Source organism: Cottoperca gobio, chromosome 8 (genome assembly GCF_900634415.1).
Source record: "Cottoperca gobio chromosome 8, fCotGob3.1, whole genome shotgun sequence".
Lineage (NCBI taxonomy): Eukaryota > Metazoa > Chordata > Actinopteri > Perciformes > Bovichtidae > Cottoperca > Cottoperca gobio.
This window is the reverse complement of record NC_041362.1, coordinates 15,111,135-15,129,361: the sequence shown is the minus strand read 5'-3', so window position 1 is coordinate 15,129,361 and position 18,227 is coordinate 15,111,135. Positions and strand designations below refer to the sequence as shown.

The window sequence follows — 18,227 nt, the reverse complement described above, 5'->3', positions numbered from 1 at the left end:
GGAGGGGGCTAGGTGGTGGAGGGCTTTGTAAGTGAGGACCAGGAGTTTGTAGTTGATTCGGAGGGAGACAGGTAGCCAGTGGAGTTCTTTGAGGACTGGGGTGATGTGGTGCCAAGATTTGGTGTGTGTGAGGAGTCGGGTGGCGGAGTTCTGGACCAGTTGGAGTCTGTTGATGGAGCTTGCGGTGATGCCGTATAGAAGGGAGTTACAGTAGTCAAGGGGGGAGGAAATGAAGGTGTGAATCAGTCTTTCAGCTGCTGGGCGGGTGAGAGATGGTCTGATTTTTGCAATATTTCGGAGGTGGAAAAAGGAAGTTTTGACAATATGGCGGATATGGGGCTCAAGGGAGAGGGTGGGGTCGAATATCACGCCAAGGAATGCGTGCCTGAGGGGAGGGGGAAACAGTGGTGCCGTCAATGGTGAGTGTCAGATTAGAGGTTTTGCTGAGTGTGGATTTGGAGCTGATGAGGAGGAGTTCAGTTTTGATGCTGTTAAGTTTGAGGAAGTTGTGTTGCATCCAGTTTTTTATTCCTGTGAGACATGATTCGATGTGGGAGAGGGGTGGGTTATGGGGGGATTTGGTGCTGAGGTAGATCTGAGTGTCGTCGGCATAGCAGTGGAAGTCCAGGTTGAAGTGGCGGAGTATCTGACCGAGGGGGAGGATGTAGATTGTGAAGAGGAGGGGGCCGAGTACTGAACCTTGGGGGACGCCTTGGGTGACTGGTGCTGTGGCAGAGGAATGGTTGTGATGGGAAATTAAGTGGGATCTATGCCCACATGCATAATTTTTGTAGGTGAACGAAGCTATCTTTGATAAAATAAAAATCCAACTGGCCCTCAGTAATGTAGCGTTAGTTCTTCATGGTTCTTTTCTGCAACTTGATTGTATTTTGTCAGATTGGTTCGAACAAAGTGTATCTGTGGACTTAAATTTTAACCTGCTGGGATTGAATAGCGTTAACGTTGGTGGATTCAGGAACGGAAAGGAGATTGATTGATTTGTGGCACACTTTTTAAATAACATTAGTCTTATTAGTCTAGTCATTGGCGTTGAAGCCCAAGTCGAGTCTAAAGTCATCAAATTTGTGACTCTGGAAGATTGCATTAAAATGTACAGGTGTCAACTGTACAAATAATGAACTTGGTGTACCGTATTTTCTGCACTATAGAGCGCACTGGATTATAAGGCGCACTGTCAATGAATGGTCTATTTTCGATCTTTTTTCATATATAAAGCGCACCGGACTATAAGGCGCATTAAGCGAAACAAAACAGTCAGATAAGTCAGTCAGTCAAACTTTATTAAACGTGTTCACAATAACTCTCAACATTGTTCAAACGTTATTGAGCGTATTCACAATAACTCCCAACCTTGTTCAGTTGTAACACGTAAAAAAAACACTCTGATACCGCGAAATGGTCTTCTTTACTTGGCGCAGGTCATCTTCTTGCTTCCTCCACTTCCGTACCATTGATTCATTAATGTTGAATTCTCTCGCAGCTGCTCTATTCCCATGTTCTACTGCGTGACTGATAGCCTTGAGTTTGAAGTCCGCGTCGTAAGCGTGTCTCTTGACAGGTGCCATTTTGGGGTCCTTATACACACACACTGTAATATTATGGTGAAGCACAGTATGTATTACTCCGCAACGCGGACTACGGTAGCCGTAATGCTGTAAGCGGTGTGGCTTTGTAGTTTACCAAAGTCGTACTAAAACATTTTGACAGAGTGCCGTGTACCACACAAAATCGCTTTGTGATCAGTAACCACAACCAGAATTAATCCATATATAAAGCGCTCCAGATTATAAGGCGCACTGTCGCTTTTTGAGAAAATTAAAGGCTTTTAAGTGCGCCTTATAGTGCGGAAAATACGATAACTATTTATACAAATGTGATTAGCCAGCGACAGCATTCTCCTCAGTTACATCTATTTTCACTGGACTATTTTCACTTTACTACCTCCGGTGTGCCTCTACTCCCAACAAATAAAGCATCTTCACTGCTAACACTCCAGTGTGCACTTCACATCTGATGCATTAAAGTGGACGCTCCAGTGCCACATCTGTTCACATGGTCTAGAATCTGTAGTGACACCTCCTAGTTACAGGTTTCATGAGCGCAAACAGATTCCTCTCACAGCCTCCACATTAGTGAGCACATGGTCTGCGTGCTGTCGATGAGTCAGCTTGTGCAGTTTTCCTCTCAAATTTGACAAACAAAAGTTCCAAATCATAGTGTAATAAGGATTTACTGAATGTATGTGTGACACTAAAACCTGTAAGAATGTTCAATCCTCACTGTCATACACTTCATTGACCTAAGGGCATTTTGGGTTTTCAGCATTATGATAAACAGACCTGTGTTGGTGGCTGGTCTCTTATGCAAGACTGTAATGGCTTACAGTGGGCTTCATATTAAGAAAACCCAAACAACATTTTTTTCTTTTTTAATCCTTGGACCTTCTGGACAAACACAATTACCGTCATAACGGCTGCATATTACTTCTGTAGGATGTGTTCTGAGCTGGTGCCATCAAGTGGAAAATGTGAGTAATGCAAAATTACAAGCCAGCTCTATTGCTATACTGAGGAATTTAAAGCTTCCAGGCTTGTTCTAATTTTAGTAAGCTATATCACAGTCTAAATCTCTACTATGTCAACATGACTGAAATGTCTCGTTATGACGTCTAGGAGTTCCTTTTAAAAAATGTCCCAGTGTGTGAAAAGATGTGATCAATACAATAGCAGGTTTCATTATTGCAACAGCCAATGTGTGCAAGGACCATTTAACCTTCAGCTATCAGGTAATTAGTGTTACCCTCTCTTACCTCCTGTTCTTTTCTCTCTTTCTTAACCTTCTTTTCTCCCCTCCATCCCTTTCCCTCTCTGTCCTCCATCCCCCCCTCTCCGCCTTACAGATCTGCAGGCACCATATCAGGTCCCTGTAGACACCACATCTCTGCGACTACACACTTCTCCTAATGAGGGACAAAATGGGTTTTCAGCAATGATTCAACTGTAACACTGGCTCTATTGTGGATACCGACCGTACATTTTGTGTGTGTGTGTGTGTGTGTGTGTGTGTGTGTGTGTGTGTGTGTGTGTGTGTGTGTGTGTGTGTGTGTGTGTGTGTGAGTGAGATAGGTAAGGCAATTTCCTGTACAGGGTTACATGGTTACAATGCTTTTGGATCGTTTGACCTACATAGGATATTTTCAAAATAAAGGACTGATTAATGACTTGTGCTTTTGGTGTGTATGACAATTTGTAGAAAACTGTTAAAGCTGGAGTGTGTGACTTTGTGAAATGAATGTCTGTTACATTCAAGCCCTTGCTAAACAAGTTCACTCAATGCTAATTAAGCCCTTCGCCGCCAGGGAATGTTGTCTGTATACCGGAGTTGTGGTGTCTGGTGTCTGTGGCGACTTTCCCGCGCTGGTGCACTTACTGTATGCCTGCATCTCCCTGCCTCAGAAGTGCTCTGCAAATTTGACTCTGTATACAAAGTTTATTTTTTATCTGAAGCAACCACTCGAGAAACTTAGCTTCAGCAATACTCTGCTGCTCCGTCACTATGGTTTCTCCTATATGGTTATTGCCAGTGGGGGGAGTCAAATAGTTCTGCACTTTAACAGTTAAAGGATTTGTTTAACATTTCGGGAAATAACGTCATTCACTTTCTCACCAACAGTTAGATGAGGAGATCTATACAACTTGTGACTTAGATTGGTATTAATGTTCTCATTTAGAGGCCTTTACACAACAGGGACTTTTTTCCTGTGTGATTTGTTTTCACGTCAATATAGTTTTTTGAAGAATACAAATATTCTTCACACCCCCAGTGTGTAAAGGCCCTAACTCTCTGCAATAAAGCAAAAAAGTGTATTTTAATTTATATAATTTTCAAAGATATAATAAGTCAGGGGTCTACAATGTTTTTTTAGAAAGGACCCCATACTACATATGTATAACATTGATTTGCATATTAAACTGGGCCTAAAATCACATGTAGAGTGTCCAGTGGTGGGCCAGCAAGGCCAGCAAGGCCTTCTCTGCTGGCCTAAACATCATCAGATTATAAATTTAATTTTGATATATTTTTTCCACAAATATGTATTAAATTATTCTCCATAGTCTATTGTCTTCATTTCATAGCGTTCCTCTTGGTTGCGCTGCTTCCAGCCTCAGATCGAGATTTGGAGGTCTGGCCTTTATGTTAGAGCTTTTATCCAATCATATTTCAGCCATAATGTGTTGCCAGGGTCCAAGAAATCTGCCCTGAGGCCTTCAGAATCAACAGTGCGGGCGCTTGTCGCTTAAAGTGAACGGAGACAAAACTGTGGCGTTAATCAATCAGATTTCAAGTTGGGGACACCGGGGCCAGCTAGCAGGCATACGATAACGTCAGCACGTCCACGTCTTTTGATTGGATACGCACTATTGAGAGGCAGAACTATGCAGAGCTAGCAAACTGAACTTGAACGAGCTAATTTAGATTTCTACAAGCTGTTTTTTTTCAACCCACAATGGCTGAAGAAGGAGAAGAGATCGATTTGGTCGCAGTTATAATTACAACACCATTTTCAGGACAAACTTTTCAAGAAAAGCTCGACATCGTGAGAAGAGAACAGCCAACCCCGATGCTAGCGAGACTATCACAGGGTTTGTCCGCCACTTTCAAATCACTAACTACGAGCGGTACCCCCGGCTCACAGCCTCCGAGAGGCACTGCACATTGTACTGCTGGGAATGCCTGCTATTTACAACTGATCGATTTAGTGTTTGGAGCCACACAGGATTTGGAAACTTGAGTTGTCTAACCAAGGCAGCAACGAGACACCAAAGCATGGCTGGGCACTTACAAGCCACGGTGCTTTTGAAAACCTTTGGGACACCCGAGTGGATCTACAGCTCAACGAACAAGTGCGCAGGGAAACGGAGCGCCACAACGAAAGGGTGAACAAAAATAGGGAAATGCGGATTTATTGATTATAAATGCTGAAATATTAATATAACTCTGTTGTACTTGACTATGTTAAGGTGATGCAACGCCCGGTTATACTGCGTTTCTGTCTAAATGTATAGTTTCTAGAGCCATGGCGTCATAATGATGGTATTAAGAGGTGGAATAATTCAGGTAGGACTGTGTAGGACATCACTGAAGGCCTAGGTGTGAAATGCACGGCCAACCACTGACAGTGTCCTAAAATGACATGTTTAAACATATCTGTTTATGGAGCACACAATACTAAGCTATTAAAATAACAATATGTAGCCATAGCTAACTAGTTAGCCGTTATGGATAGGTGCCGCACAGTGATTTAGCATAGGTTAGCTAGCTCACGTGATTGTACAATGATTCATAGGTAACGGTTAAACTATCATCAATGCTGCGTAAATTAAATTGGTTGTTTTTTTTACAAATTGACCAATTTATCTTTGCTAATAATATGTTGGATTCATGTTTCTGTAATGTGTATTTTTAGACATGTAGACACAAAAAAAACTTTCATAACACTTTTTAACAATAATTTGGCCGTCATGGACCCCCTGTTGAAGACCCATGCTTTAAGTGGTCTTGCGATCATCAAAAGTTGAGGCCACTTAAAGTTTTAAATAGCATGGTCACACAGGCACAGATAAGTTGTCACTTTCACACACTTACACACATGCAGACAGATACACATGAACTCACCGGCACACACACATTGTCCAGATGGGACAACCCAAGGGCATTGCAGGAAAGGGCTGTGCATGGTGACTGATGCGGCAGAAGGTCTCGAGGACAGTTCACATGTCTCTCTATATATATTTATGCATCTATGTATTTATGCAAGAGCACGACAGTTATTCTGGCCTTGGCTTGACACAGACAAGGACCGCAAAGCTGCTTGTTGAACGAAGTGATTCCGAAACAGTGACCTGTCCAGCTGGTTGGCCGTCCTCAGCTGGCTGCCTGTGAAGACGCTGACAAGTTGGAGGGGAAAATAAGAAATAAGATAGAGGTGGTCTGAAGGTACAGATAGATATATAGTATCAAAGCGGGGACAGTGAAGAAGCAAAGATGTCACACCCTTGTTATCTTGCTGGCCTTTGCAAACCAGTGTCTGGCTATGTTTTTTTCATTTAAGTCAAATGAAGAAGCAACTCATACATAACTCGTGTTTGCAACGTGCGACACAACAGAGAACTTGACGTGCAGAAACTCTAGTTGTTTTTACGCTTTTACTTCGCATGAGTGTGTTTATTAAAGTTACCTTAAAAAAACCCTCCATGGAGTACTTTGTAATAGCTGCAAAGTCTAAGCCCATTACAACTAGAAAGCAAAATGGATGATGGAAAATGATAGGGGTTAAGGAACAAGGTCAGGAAAGTCTTAAGAGGAGGCGAGGAGAGAAATGAGAGGAGGCCTGGAAAGCGAAAGAGGTGCAGCCAAGCAAAAACTCCCTGGGTAATTAGGGATTTTGAGAAAGGGGGGATGAAAAGGAAGGATATAGGAGTGTGAGAGGAGAAAAGATGAGCAGAGAGAGGAGGTGAAACAGGTGAGAAATTAAAAGAGAAAGAGAAGGTATGCATGTTTGGTAATGTGTGCTGCAAAAAAGAGGTAGAGTGAGGACAAAGATACAAAGAATGAACAAACGACAGATGAGCTGAGGTAGAAGGAGGAGGAGGAGGAGGAGGAGGAGGAGGAGGAGGAGGAGGAGGAGGGGGAGGGAGATGGAGGCTAGAGAGGTAACGGGTTCAAAAGAGGATATCCTCTTTTTCCCCCGTACATGTTAAAAGAGGCTGCTGTGACAAATTGACAGTCATTCAAACCGACACCGACAGCAAAGATGAAACCATGTCAGCAGGCATGACTGGACAAAAATAATCATCACACTTACTGATGTGGCTTTTACAACATTTATCCTATGAGACTTAACTTAATTAAATGTGGAGACAACTGCTATGACAACACAAGTACCTGTGATTGCAAGCAATACATATTTTAACAGATTATTATAGCATCAGCGAAGTTTATTCTACTGCCTCGGCTAAAAGTGGGCACAGAAAATCTGGTTCAGTGTTGGATATTTTACTCTGGTTTAGCTGCTTGAGACTGGTCTGTTGCTTGAATTTGGGCATCAAAAGACATATGAGAATCAAAGCTGTGCCATTTAGGAGCTTTCACAGTGCATAGTGTTTTTCAAGCGTGCAGATTTGTAAATGAGATTAAGGGATGTCTTCCTGCAGAACACCAGATGCAGGAAGCATGGGACAAATTGTAAATTTTCTGTTACCCAACACTAAGAACCTGACACTCTGCTACTGTGCAGTGTGCAAACATTAATTATTCCTTTGCTTGAAGTCGCAGGGTAACCTTCAAAAATGGTACATGAATCCCTTAATTATGCATATCAGTGCTAAATGAAACATTAAGCCGTGGGGATGAAGTTCTCCTGGCAAAACCTTCAGGAGAGCTCACAAAATGCAGCTTTTGAACACTTACCTGTCAAAAATATCCATCTTTTCTCTGTCTCTCACCTTCTTTCACGCCCACAGACACAAACATCAACACACACATACACACACTTTGAGGACACTGTCGTGTAGCATATCGAGAGACACAAATCAGAACTGTCACTGAAGCTGTTTACTATTTTTCTCTTTCACATTATAAGATATATAAAACTTATTTAATTAATATATCTATGCAAGAGGTATAACTCTATCTTTGGCAATGTTGTCTGTAGGTCGGTCCACCTCTTCGGTCCAGACGGACATTTCAACTTGGCCTAGAGTTGGATGGATTACAATTTCAACATCTACTGGAGGGATTGATGCAACATTGCAAAGTGTCTGAACAACTATTTAACAGTTTCATATGAAATCTGATCATTTTCATATGTTTCCTTCTGGAGGAAATGTTTGGTGATCACTTTTCATCTAGTGCCATAATCGTTCAATTAAATGTTTCTAATGTTTTAGTTCAACTGTCCTTTGTGTTTAGAGCTGTTTAACAAACGTTAGCATGCTAACGCACCAAACTAAGACGTTGAACATGGTAAACATTATCCTACCTGTGAGACAGTTAGCAGTTAACTGCTAGCATTTTCAACAAATAAGCTCTTTAAAAACCACAAGGCACCAAACAGCGGACAGAGCTAGCTGGTGAACTTTTGGAACATTTGTTGGTGGAGACCAAATACAGAGCTAAAAGGAGAGTAATGAAGAAGTATTGAAATGCTTGGCAACTCTTAGCTAACAAGTTCTCAGTTCTCACTTTATCAGATGATAATATGATAATATAATGCGCTTACCTAATTCTCAACTTCTTCTTTAATAGTTTAATATGAATTAAGTTATGCTAGTACGCTATTAGCAAAGTCTAGCAAAGCTAGATATCACATATAATGTGGTAGCCTACTAATAAACTGTCTCACTTTCATTTATTTTATCTAACAGACAGATTTGAGGACAAATGAGCTAAATGGTATGGCACTAGCCTTTAATATTCAAACGGATCAAATGTACTAGCCTATATATGTAGGAGGAGAAGGCAAGTCACCCCTATGTGTCGAGGATTTGTCCCCCCAGCAGGAGGGTCGGTGTGACTCACTGTGTTTTGTCACCGTGTTTTGTCACCAAGGTACTGCCGTGCTAACAAGTTTGGCCAGCCTGACGGTACCCTTGTAGTCGGAAGAGAAGGTTAACGTTTGTCAAACGTGGCATGGACTCTCATAATTGTGCAACTAACCGAGCTGATTCAGCGACTCAGCCGCAGGGAGCAAGGACAGGCTAGGTCTGTCTGCATTTATTATCCACTCTCCCTTAGGAGGGGTGCTGTTCTAAAGGCCATGGACCAAGTCATGGACCAAGTCTGGTTCACATCTGTCTGCACAACAGTTGGGTTGTCATTTGAAGAAGGTGCCCACCTTCTCTCTGCCATCATGATTGATACCACAGAGTTCAGTTGACAATATGATATAGACGAGATCTGGTATTTGTATTTGTGTGATGAACGTTAAATGTCTGAACAATGATGACCTTTTAATTATTGTTGTGAACTCGTACCATATGTAAAATGCTCTGTGTTGCTTTCTACTTGTCCACATAAGAAGAAGTTTGTTTTAAAGTTAAGTGATGCTGGTTACCCATTCAGCTTCATCACTCAATAATTAGTTTAGTTTTTTACCAATATCAAAACCAGATAAAAGTATTACTTTCCATTTTTATTTTATGTTTCCTTTTCTTATCTACCTTTTGCTTTCCCCAGAGAGGACCCAGTTTTGCTGAGCATTCACTTCCGTCAAAACACACACTCTCACAATTGCTCCGTCATTTATTGCAGGTTAGTGCTCATATTGAGCAATTAGCAGGTTACGTGACTTCCTCTTTGGGGTTTTGAAAGCAATTCATGAATACAGGGATACAGATAATATAGATTAAGTATTTGGTTGAAATGCCATGGTTAGTCCTGGGTGGTTTTGAAACTGCAACCTTTTCATCAGAATCCATGTCTGTCCTGAAGATGCATTTCGAGCTAGAGAAAGAGCAACACTGTCTCTTTGTGGATACTTGAAGAACTGCAGGTCACAATGTTAGTTCTTTGAGATAACCAGACATTGAAAAAGAGGATATACCATCTAGAGGGGGTGATCACAATAAGAAGACTTGTGCTTTTGTTGTTGGCATACAGTGTGTGATAGCTATGAATATTTGACACACTATATGCCTTTTGATGGCTCATATGTCTTGTAAACCCATGGCAGCCGAGGAGGTTATGTTTTGGGTTTGGTTTGTTGGTTTGTTGGTTTGTTTGTCATTCGGATTACGGAAAAACTACTGGGCCGATTTAAAGAACCCATTAAATTTTGGAGCTGACCTGAATAACAGGGCAGATACCGACATGGTTTTCCATTTATGGAAACAGCCTTGGCAGAGGTCTGGGCTCTACGAGTGCCCTTTTTGTTATTTTAATTAAATAAGCGTCAATGTGTGACCTATTGATTGGACGTTTGTGCAAAACTATGTATATGAAGTATACTAGAATGTCTATTCATGTCTTTTTTGGCCCTCGGAACATGGATATTTTTGACCCCATGAATGTGATTAGGTGATGCAGTGATTAGCATTGTTGCCTCAGTGTGTTCGAACCCGCTGGCCTGCTTGGGCTTTTCTGTGTGGAGTTTACATGTTCTCCCTGTGTTAGCATGGGTTTTCTCCAGCTTCCCGCCTAAGTCCCAAAGACATGCAGGTTAGTATTTATTAACTCTAAATTGCCCAAAGGTATGAAATGGAGTGTGATTGGATGTCTGTCTCTATGTGTCAGCTCTGTTATTGACTGGCGACCTGTCCAGGATGAAACGCCGCCTCTCACACAATGTCAGCTAGGATCGACTCCAGTCCTTCCTGACCCTGTAAAAAGAAATGTTCACCTGTTTTCACAGTTGGCTTTTTTGTAGGGAACTTGGGGAAGGATTATCCTGGCAAAACCTTTTTTGTTCTAGTCATAAACACAGGAGAGAAAACAATGTACATCAAATTTAGAAAATGGAGCACGAGAATTTAGTTTTCTCACTTGCTTCTCAAAGCTTCAATGTGTATTGTCTTTAAGATTAAATCCCATAAATGTGTGTTTGAGCAAATTACAATTTTTATGTTTTTATTATAATTGTCCTCAATTAGTTATTTCTATCATATGTGCAATCTGTGGGAGAAAAAGTCTACATGTGCACAGAGTTGCTTTGAAAATAGCCAGAAGCTTATAGAAATGGTCAAAAATAACACCAGAGATTCTCAAATGTGCAGTCAATGGCTTTATATGTAGGTAGATTTACAAAAGAAAACAATTACACAAACAATAAACATATCTACTATAGTTAGATTACTTAAATAGAGAATAATATCCATCACTATCTGTTGCAATTTTACATCACAGGCAGCAACAACACATATCAGAGCAACAAAGAGTAGTTTGTGCAGTAAAACATTTCACTGTTCTGGCTATGTCACTTAGTTGGTTAGCAGAAGGCAACAACAACAGAAGCCAGATTCACCTGAGCCTTCTAGCCTCTTAAAGGGGCATTAACCTAAAAGTGGCCAAATATTTACAAATACCAGGTTTTGAAAATAAAGTTCTGAAATTCTTGCACGTCCCATATTTATTTCCAGGTGCACGAGAGAAATGATCAGGTGATGGTGACTGCTTGGAAGGTAACATGTGTGTGATTGTTTATTGCAGGAGAACGCAATGAAAGTTAATGCTGGTTTCGTTTTGGTCATTCTTTGAGAGTCCTTGTTTTTCTGTGCTTATTTGATCCTTTTGTTCTGTGTAGGCTCATGAGGTTCAATATGGTTCATGTGTCTTAATCAGGTAAAGTGCCGTGTATAATGCACTGAAATAATAGGCTGTGAGTGTTTTCAACTGATTACGTGTCCTACGGAATTTAGTTCAGGGTCCATTACTACTTCTGACCCCTTTAACCACATTTGTGTACGATTTTAAGATTTCTGGACGTTCACACGGTAAACTGACTTGCAGAGACTGCATAGTGAGTTACCATCTGTGCTATACGATAACCATGCCAACTCCTAACAGTGTGACTGTAGCCAAGCAGAGGGAAATGAAGGCACAGAGGTGTATTGTATATCCAACACACGCTGGTGGCTGTTAAAGGACTCGAGCAGGTTGTTTTTAAGTTGACAGTACAGGACATTGCCGTGCATTACCTCTACTATCAATAAAAAAATTCTGTGGATAGAGAGTCGTTTAGAATACACATGGCAACAAAACAACTGTATAATAGCACCTCCACTGTGGAGCTGGTAACACAGGCCAAGAGGCACAACTTATGTCATATAACAGGACTGTGGTGCAGTTCAATCATATCGGAGAAGAGATTTAAATACATTCTTGGTTATTTCTGACCAAGACAACTTTTTTTTTCCTTTTTTTTAAGTTTAAATCAGAATTGTCTGGAAAAGTTACACTTTTGTAATCAGCTCCTGAGATTACTTTCATGTACTGTACAAAGTCTAAACATAATTAATATTAATAATTAACTGGTCCCAATCCTGCTATAGAGACATACACTCAACACATTTTTATATCACCTCTAGTCTTGTAAGCTCAGTGTGAGTTAGGCATCAATCACCTGCTGTTTCACAAATGATGTAACAAATGGAATGATGTCAAATTAAGTCAACAGAAACAGTAAAGACAAATATGACAGATATAAAAGGATCATTGGTGGACATTTAACTACAGGCTACCAAATAACAAAAAGAAAACAATCATAAAAGTGCAAAATTAAATTATGATTGACATTAAAAGACACTCTTCCTCTTATTTTCCATCAATCTTTGTCCATTTAATTTAATATATCAAATATATTTCTGTAAAAGTATACACTCATTAATTCCATTGTAGTCAGCAGCAGATGATTTTCACTGCAGAAACCATGTGGGTATACTGTATATCGGAAGTGTTGATCATAATGTCAGTAGTGAAAAACAACTAGATTCCTTGTTAAATAACTAAACTGAAATAATAAAATCTTTATTAAATAAACATTGCAACACCTAAATGGAAAGAAAAGAAACTACAAGTTCCAACTTAAATAAAAGTAAAGGAGCATTTTGTACCTTTTTGTTGTACAAAAGTTAAAGTTCTAAATAAGTTGGATGCACTTATGGGCAAGAGGTATTTTAATGGTGTATGTGGTTTAATTACAGACATCAAATAAATGTAATGGAGTAAAAAGGGCAATATGACTAGGTTATGGAGTAAAAGTATAAATTCTTGCAAAATGTAAATGCTGAATTACGTTGTAGTGCCCCAAATCTAAATACATGTGTTAGTTAAATTTCACTTGTGAAAAAGCTTAATTGGACATCTGACTTTCCACAGATTTATATATAAGAAGGCAACATTCATCAAAGTCAGCTGTTAGTGTTGGAAAGCAACTGTTTGATATCCGGCTGTGCTGGTAAACCTTAAATTCCATCCGTGTTTTTTAAGTACATTGAATGTGATGCCAGATTCACCCTCACACTAGTAGTATTCATGAACCAACTCCTGTAGGATTAAAGCAGGAAATTATATGTAAATTGTGATTTTCTTTTTTCAGAAAACACCTGTCAGTTATCAGTATTGGCTTCCGAAATGGCCATTAGCTTCAATGCTAGTGTGTAACTTATTTACAGAAAGAAAGAAGAAAGAAAGACAATTAGTTTGACTGTCTGACTACAATGAAGGTGACCTTGTGGGCACTGTGTAACTCCGCTGATCTCTCAGGTTACGCGTTTCTTCCCCCGTTGATGACGTTACCTCCTGGAGGGGCGATGTGGATAGAGTCCAGAATGGGCCGCAGGATCTGGCCGAACGGTCTAGAGATGGAAGGGGGAGATTTGATCATTTAATATCACCTCTGCTCGCCTCACTGCACTGGCTACCTGCATCTTTGTGATTTTAAAGTTGTTTCACTTAACTACAAAGCCTTACATGATCTAGCACCTTCATATATCAGTGACTTCCTTTTATTTGATGTCCCAACAAGAAGTTTTAGATCTTGTACTGCCTTTGTCCCACAAGAAATCTGGTGAGGCTGCTTTGTGGCCCTAAACTGTGGAACTCCCTCCACTTGGATCTTAGAACAACACACTTAGAAATTAAAGACATACTGTATTATATTTTTGGATTCACGGGTATCATTGTTAACGTGTTGTTGTATTGTGATCAAACTGTTTGTTTTTTCTCTCACTATTGCTATTAATTGTTTATTTTGTGATTTTGTTTGGACCTTTGCATGAAATGTGCACTATATATATGTGCACCGTATGTCTGGCGTGTTCGGCGTATCGTCTGCGTCCTTCAAACGATCACAATTTACCCTTAATTTATATCAACGTATTGCCGATATTTCGTATGCGCCGGCATACGTTTCTGCCATACGGATATGCGTAACAGAGACCTTAGATTGTACAAATCAGATGGTACAGATGTCTTTTTTTTGGTTTATACATAAAGTATATGACCTATGAAATAAGCTCATTTGAGTGACATTTTACGCTGGCATGTGACTTTTTTTGCATTATATTTTGTGATATTTTTGAATCACATGCTAATTGTCAATTTTGATAACCTTTTTAAAAAGTAGTTTGAACTTTTTTTTCTCCAAATAGCTATAGTTAACCAAACTACATTTCTCCCTCGGGTAGTTTTGCTGTAGTTCAACTTCTTCCAGCATGAAGTGATTAGTAGCTTTGCAAAGCTATGCTTTCAAAGTAGCTTCCCCAACACTGATCACATGTTATAATAATCCATATGTTTCATGATTTTGTGAAAGCTCAGCGTACGTGAAGGTAGAGAAGCACAATGACCATTTTAGCCGTTACTTTTAAGTGTTAAGCCAACATTACACAACTTGAAAACACCACAGACTTGACTTAAGGCATGAGCAGCTGACAGACTGAGATTTGCACTCACGTGGAGAGGACTTCCGATGGAAGGTCGGTGATGTAGGACGGGATGGAGTTGCCCGTCAGGAACTGAGCCACCTCGTTGGTGAAGGTGTTGCAGTTGTGCTCAAACAGACGATACCTGTCACCTCTGAACCAAGAAAGAATGGAAGAAGATTAATCAGAAAACAGCTTCAACGCATTGTGACTAGTCAGTCACAAGCATGATTAGACTTGTGAATTTAGCCACACATTACAGCAATTAAACTTTGAGAATTTATTAAGAATCCCTTACTACTGTACGTGTCATTATTTATTTTGGCATGAGGAAGAGATGGATAGCAGTTACTCGACCTGTATGTGCTTTCTCCCAGGGAAGAGAGGTACTCCATGAAGATCTCCTCAGACACTTCAGTCTCGCCCAGCTCTACCACTGTGTCTGGAGGACCCAGCATTGTCCCACCCTGACAAACACACAGCAGACAAACATCATATGAGAGCTGTGAAAAAGAGCATGGATAGATTATTGAATGGGCCGATGAGGCACAGGCCCAAGGGAGATGCACAATAACTCTAAAGATATGCAAAATGACCACAAAGAGGCGCAAAAAAACTACAAAGAGATTAGAAAAGACTACAAAGAGACACAAAACAACCACAAAGATTTAAAATGACCACAAAGAGACGTAAAACGATTACCAAGAGACTCAAAATGACCACCACCAAGAGGGGTGTGAGGCCTCTTGCATGTCTGTGCCCAGGGGTCGATTATCACATAATCCGTCCATGGAAGATACTCAGATGTTTCATTGGACCAACAGTGAAAAGAACAGATACTCTAGGCCCATTGTGTTTGGGGTGTGTCTCTGGTATACGTAGATGATGGTTAAAATGGAGATTACATCAAGGGAAGATACGTGCAGCACAGTTGGAATCATGTTTGACGGCAGAAAGAATGTTGAGCTATCTCAAACAACAGGTTTCATCAGTCTGACCTCTGAGTTACAGAGCGTCTTTCTAGAGCTGCCATTTTGCACAATCATGAAGAAAGAAATTAATTTGGAGTTCAAAGGCAAATGTTCCAGTTTCAGTCTTTTTTTTCCTGCCTGTTGCCTTTAATAGTGATTGGTAAAGGATGAGGCTGGCAATATTCTATATTTTTTAGCTCTTATCTATGTTTATGTTTAAGTTATTTATATAGTTTTATATTTTATATTTTAGTAAAAAGAACAAAACCAACCATGCATTTATTCTACTAACAAGTATTGTCTAAGAAGCCAAACATTAGCCACTCTGTCACACTGAGTGACACAATCCTTTGTAACAATCAACGTGGGCGCTGTAGTTTACTTTGAGTCAATCCCACTTATGCTGACGTGCAGCCAGAAATACTCACTCACTCATTCACCAAATGTGCCTTAATACACGGCTGGCTTTTATTAAAAACAACTACACTGGTTAGGAAATGACTTATCTATTATCCCCAGGAGAACAGGGTAAACGTTTTAACTTATAAGCAGTCCATTTAAATGGTAAATGGACTGCTTTTATATAGTGCTTTTTCCAAAAAAAATGTATGATCACTCAAAGCGCCTTACAACACATCAGCATTCAACCTTTCACACACATTCATACAGAGTCAGACAGAGTCAGACAGAGTCAGAGGACATCAGCCAGAGGACATCAGCCAGAGGACATCAGCCAGAGGACATCAGCCAGTATCTTGCCCAAGGACAATTCGACATGCTGACTGCAGGGGCTAGGGATCGAACCGTGTACTAAGTTAACTTGTTACATTAAGACAATTATTTATTTGTATCATTATGTTTTGTATAAGTTTTCTGAAATAATTATTTTATTAAATATGTGCTCATTTGCATACATTTCCAGAACAAAAATCCGAACATTGGCCAGAGTTAGAAATTCTTGTTTCATTTTGTTGACATATTAGACTCAAAGGTTCTTACAGAGGGGATTTCTGATATCTTTTTGTTACCACTCCATTAATCTGAAAATACTGTCAACAGCCATAACAAAAAATATATCAATTTTCAACATTTTTATTAGAAATAAATTGTTGTATAAATGAGGCTTGAGCTCGATGAGACTTGTGAAAGAAGTCAGTCCTCTTGTTGCAGACTTACCGGCGAACAGCTGGAGATCCCCTCCCCTCCAAAGAAGAACTCCTCACCATATGTCACTATAGCTGTGTGCCTGGAAGAAAAGCACAAAATTAACACAGCTAAATACAGGTCAGAACAACATTACCTGGATTATTTAAAATTGTAATTTAGTGCCTCTTTAGCAAGCCACAAACCAGTTAGCCAATTATTTCACAGTAATGACAGAAACCCAGCCTTGGATAAATCCATGATTGATTCATTTGTGATGTGTTATTTTGTGTTATAGCCACTATCCTACAACTCCCTAATTATGTTTTTTCTTATTATTACAAAGCCCTATGTTGTCTAATTATGCTTCACTTTATGATTTCCCAAATTGTATGAGATTGCTTTATGCAAAATTCAAACCAAAATAAAATAAAAACATCACTGAATATCAAAAGGAGGTAAAGCTGCAACAATTAATTGATTGATACATTAGTCAATCGACAGAATAATAAACGTAATCATTATTTATTGGTTCATTGTTATGCAAATGTTGTGATTTTTCATGCAAAAATGGCAAATATAATGCTGTTTTCAGCCTCTCAAATATGGAGATTAAGAGTTTTATTTCATATTAAAGTGAATATCTTTAGGTTTTGCACTGACCAAACAAGACAATAAAAGACATCACCTTGGACATTTTTTACTATTTTGACATTTTATATACCAAACGATTAATCGAGGAATTAATCGATAATGACAATAATCGTTATTTGCAGCCTTAACATGAGGACAGAATTAGACAAATAACTAAATAACAAAAAAGTAACTGTTTTATTTTAGCATAGCCTATATGTTATATTAGGTAATATCTGTTCTGGGATCATAAATGGGTCACTGGCCTACACCTGATGGATCCAAACATTATTTGACAAGCGATGTAACTCAAGAGGTCTGACTTGTAGGTCCCTAGCAAGCCAGCTGTCAAAATAACAGAAGAAGGTTCATACCATATACCATCCAGTTGCTTTCCTGTAACAAAAATGGAAAAGTAGTGAGAAAAAGGAGCAAGCAGATGATCTTCTGTGGAGCTGTAATTTACAACTGTGGCAGTTTGATGTCAACCACCAATAACGACCTGAACCATTCATTAGGCTGTAGGAACATGAATCAGTCACGCTTCACAATATATTTTCAAAATAAATGTATAAAAAAATAATAACTCGATATCGATAACTTAATCAAAGATCACTACACTACACAGTAACAACTGCATAAAAGCGAGTGTTAATAAAAGTGTCATTATCCCTTATTTGTCCCCAAGGCCAGGCTGCATCGGATTCTTTATCTATACTTACCTAACATGATGGGACTGAGGCTGCGGGCCATTCCTCTCGATAGATCATAAATATATAGTTGTACATTGTATCGCGTAACATTCCTTTCCATAATGTTAAACCCAAAACAATTGTTTTTTATGTTTCTGTTGGCCGGCTAAGCGACGGACATTTAACTGCACAGCTGACTGGGACGTTCTCTTACATGGAACACTTCCGACTCCACTGCTTTCAAAATAAAACCCTTTATCGAGAGACGTCTACCATCCATCGTTAGCTTCCTTAAGAAATTTATTTATTTTGAAGTAAAATTGTATATTTTCCGGTTTACCCTAGCT

General features: G+C 39.6%; 2 protein-coding genes across 2 annotated transcripts in view; one reads left to right on the top strand and one right to left on the bottom strand.

The window, feature by feature from the left end:
• LOC115011815 (uncharacterized) overlaps positions 1 to 8,678 on the top strand; it is a 196,711-nt gene extending 188,033 nt beyond the window's left edge. Inside the window, exon 7 of the mRNA XM_029437046.1 lies at positions 8,632 to 8,678. Coding sequence (XP_029292906.1) covers positions 8,632 to 8,678 — 47 coding nt within the window. The remainder of the gene's footprint in view (positions 1 to 8,631) is intronic.
• Positions 8,679 to 10,786: 2,108 nt separating this feature from the next.
• desi1a (desumoylating isopeptidase 1a) lies at positions 10,787 to 18,140 on the bottom strand. Its single transcript, XM_029437312.1, has 6 exons — positions 17,911 to 18,140; positions 17,563 to 17,584; positions 16,589 to 16,658; positions 14,799 to 14,908; positions 14,473 to 14,595; positions 10,787 to 13,373 (listed from the first exon to the last, which is right to left on the bottom strand). The coding sequence occupies exons 1-6, from the start codon at positions 17,999 to 18,001 to the stop codon at positions 13,283 to 13,285; spliced, it is 507 nt and encodes a 168-aa protein (XP_029293172.1). The 5' UTR covers positions 18,002 to 18,140; the 3' UTR covers positions 10,787 to 13,282.
• Positions 18,141 to 18,227: the final 87 nt, after the last annotated feature.

Bases quoted from the DNA above. Each gene is read 5' to 3' on its own strand.
- desi1a (XM_029437312.1), bottom strand. From the start codon at position 18,001: ATGGAAAGGAATGTTACGCGATACAATGTACAACTATATATTTATGAT. The intron at 17,585-17,910 runs GTAAGTATAGAT...TTTTTGTTACAG, and splicing joins CCTCAGTCCCATCATGTTAG to GAAAGCAACTGGATGGTATA. The intron at 16,659-17,562 runs GTATGAACCTTC...CTTTTCTTCCAG, and splicing joins AAGCAACTGGATGGTATATG to GCACACAGCTATAGTGACAT.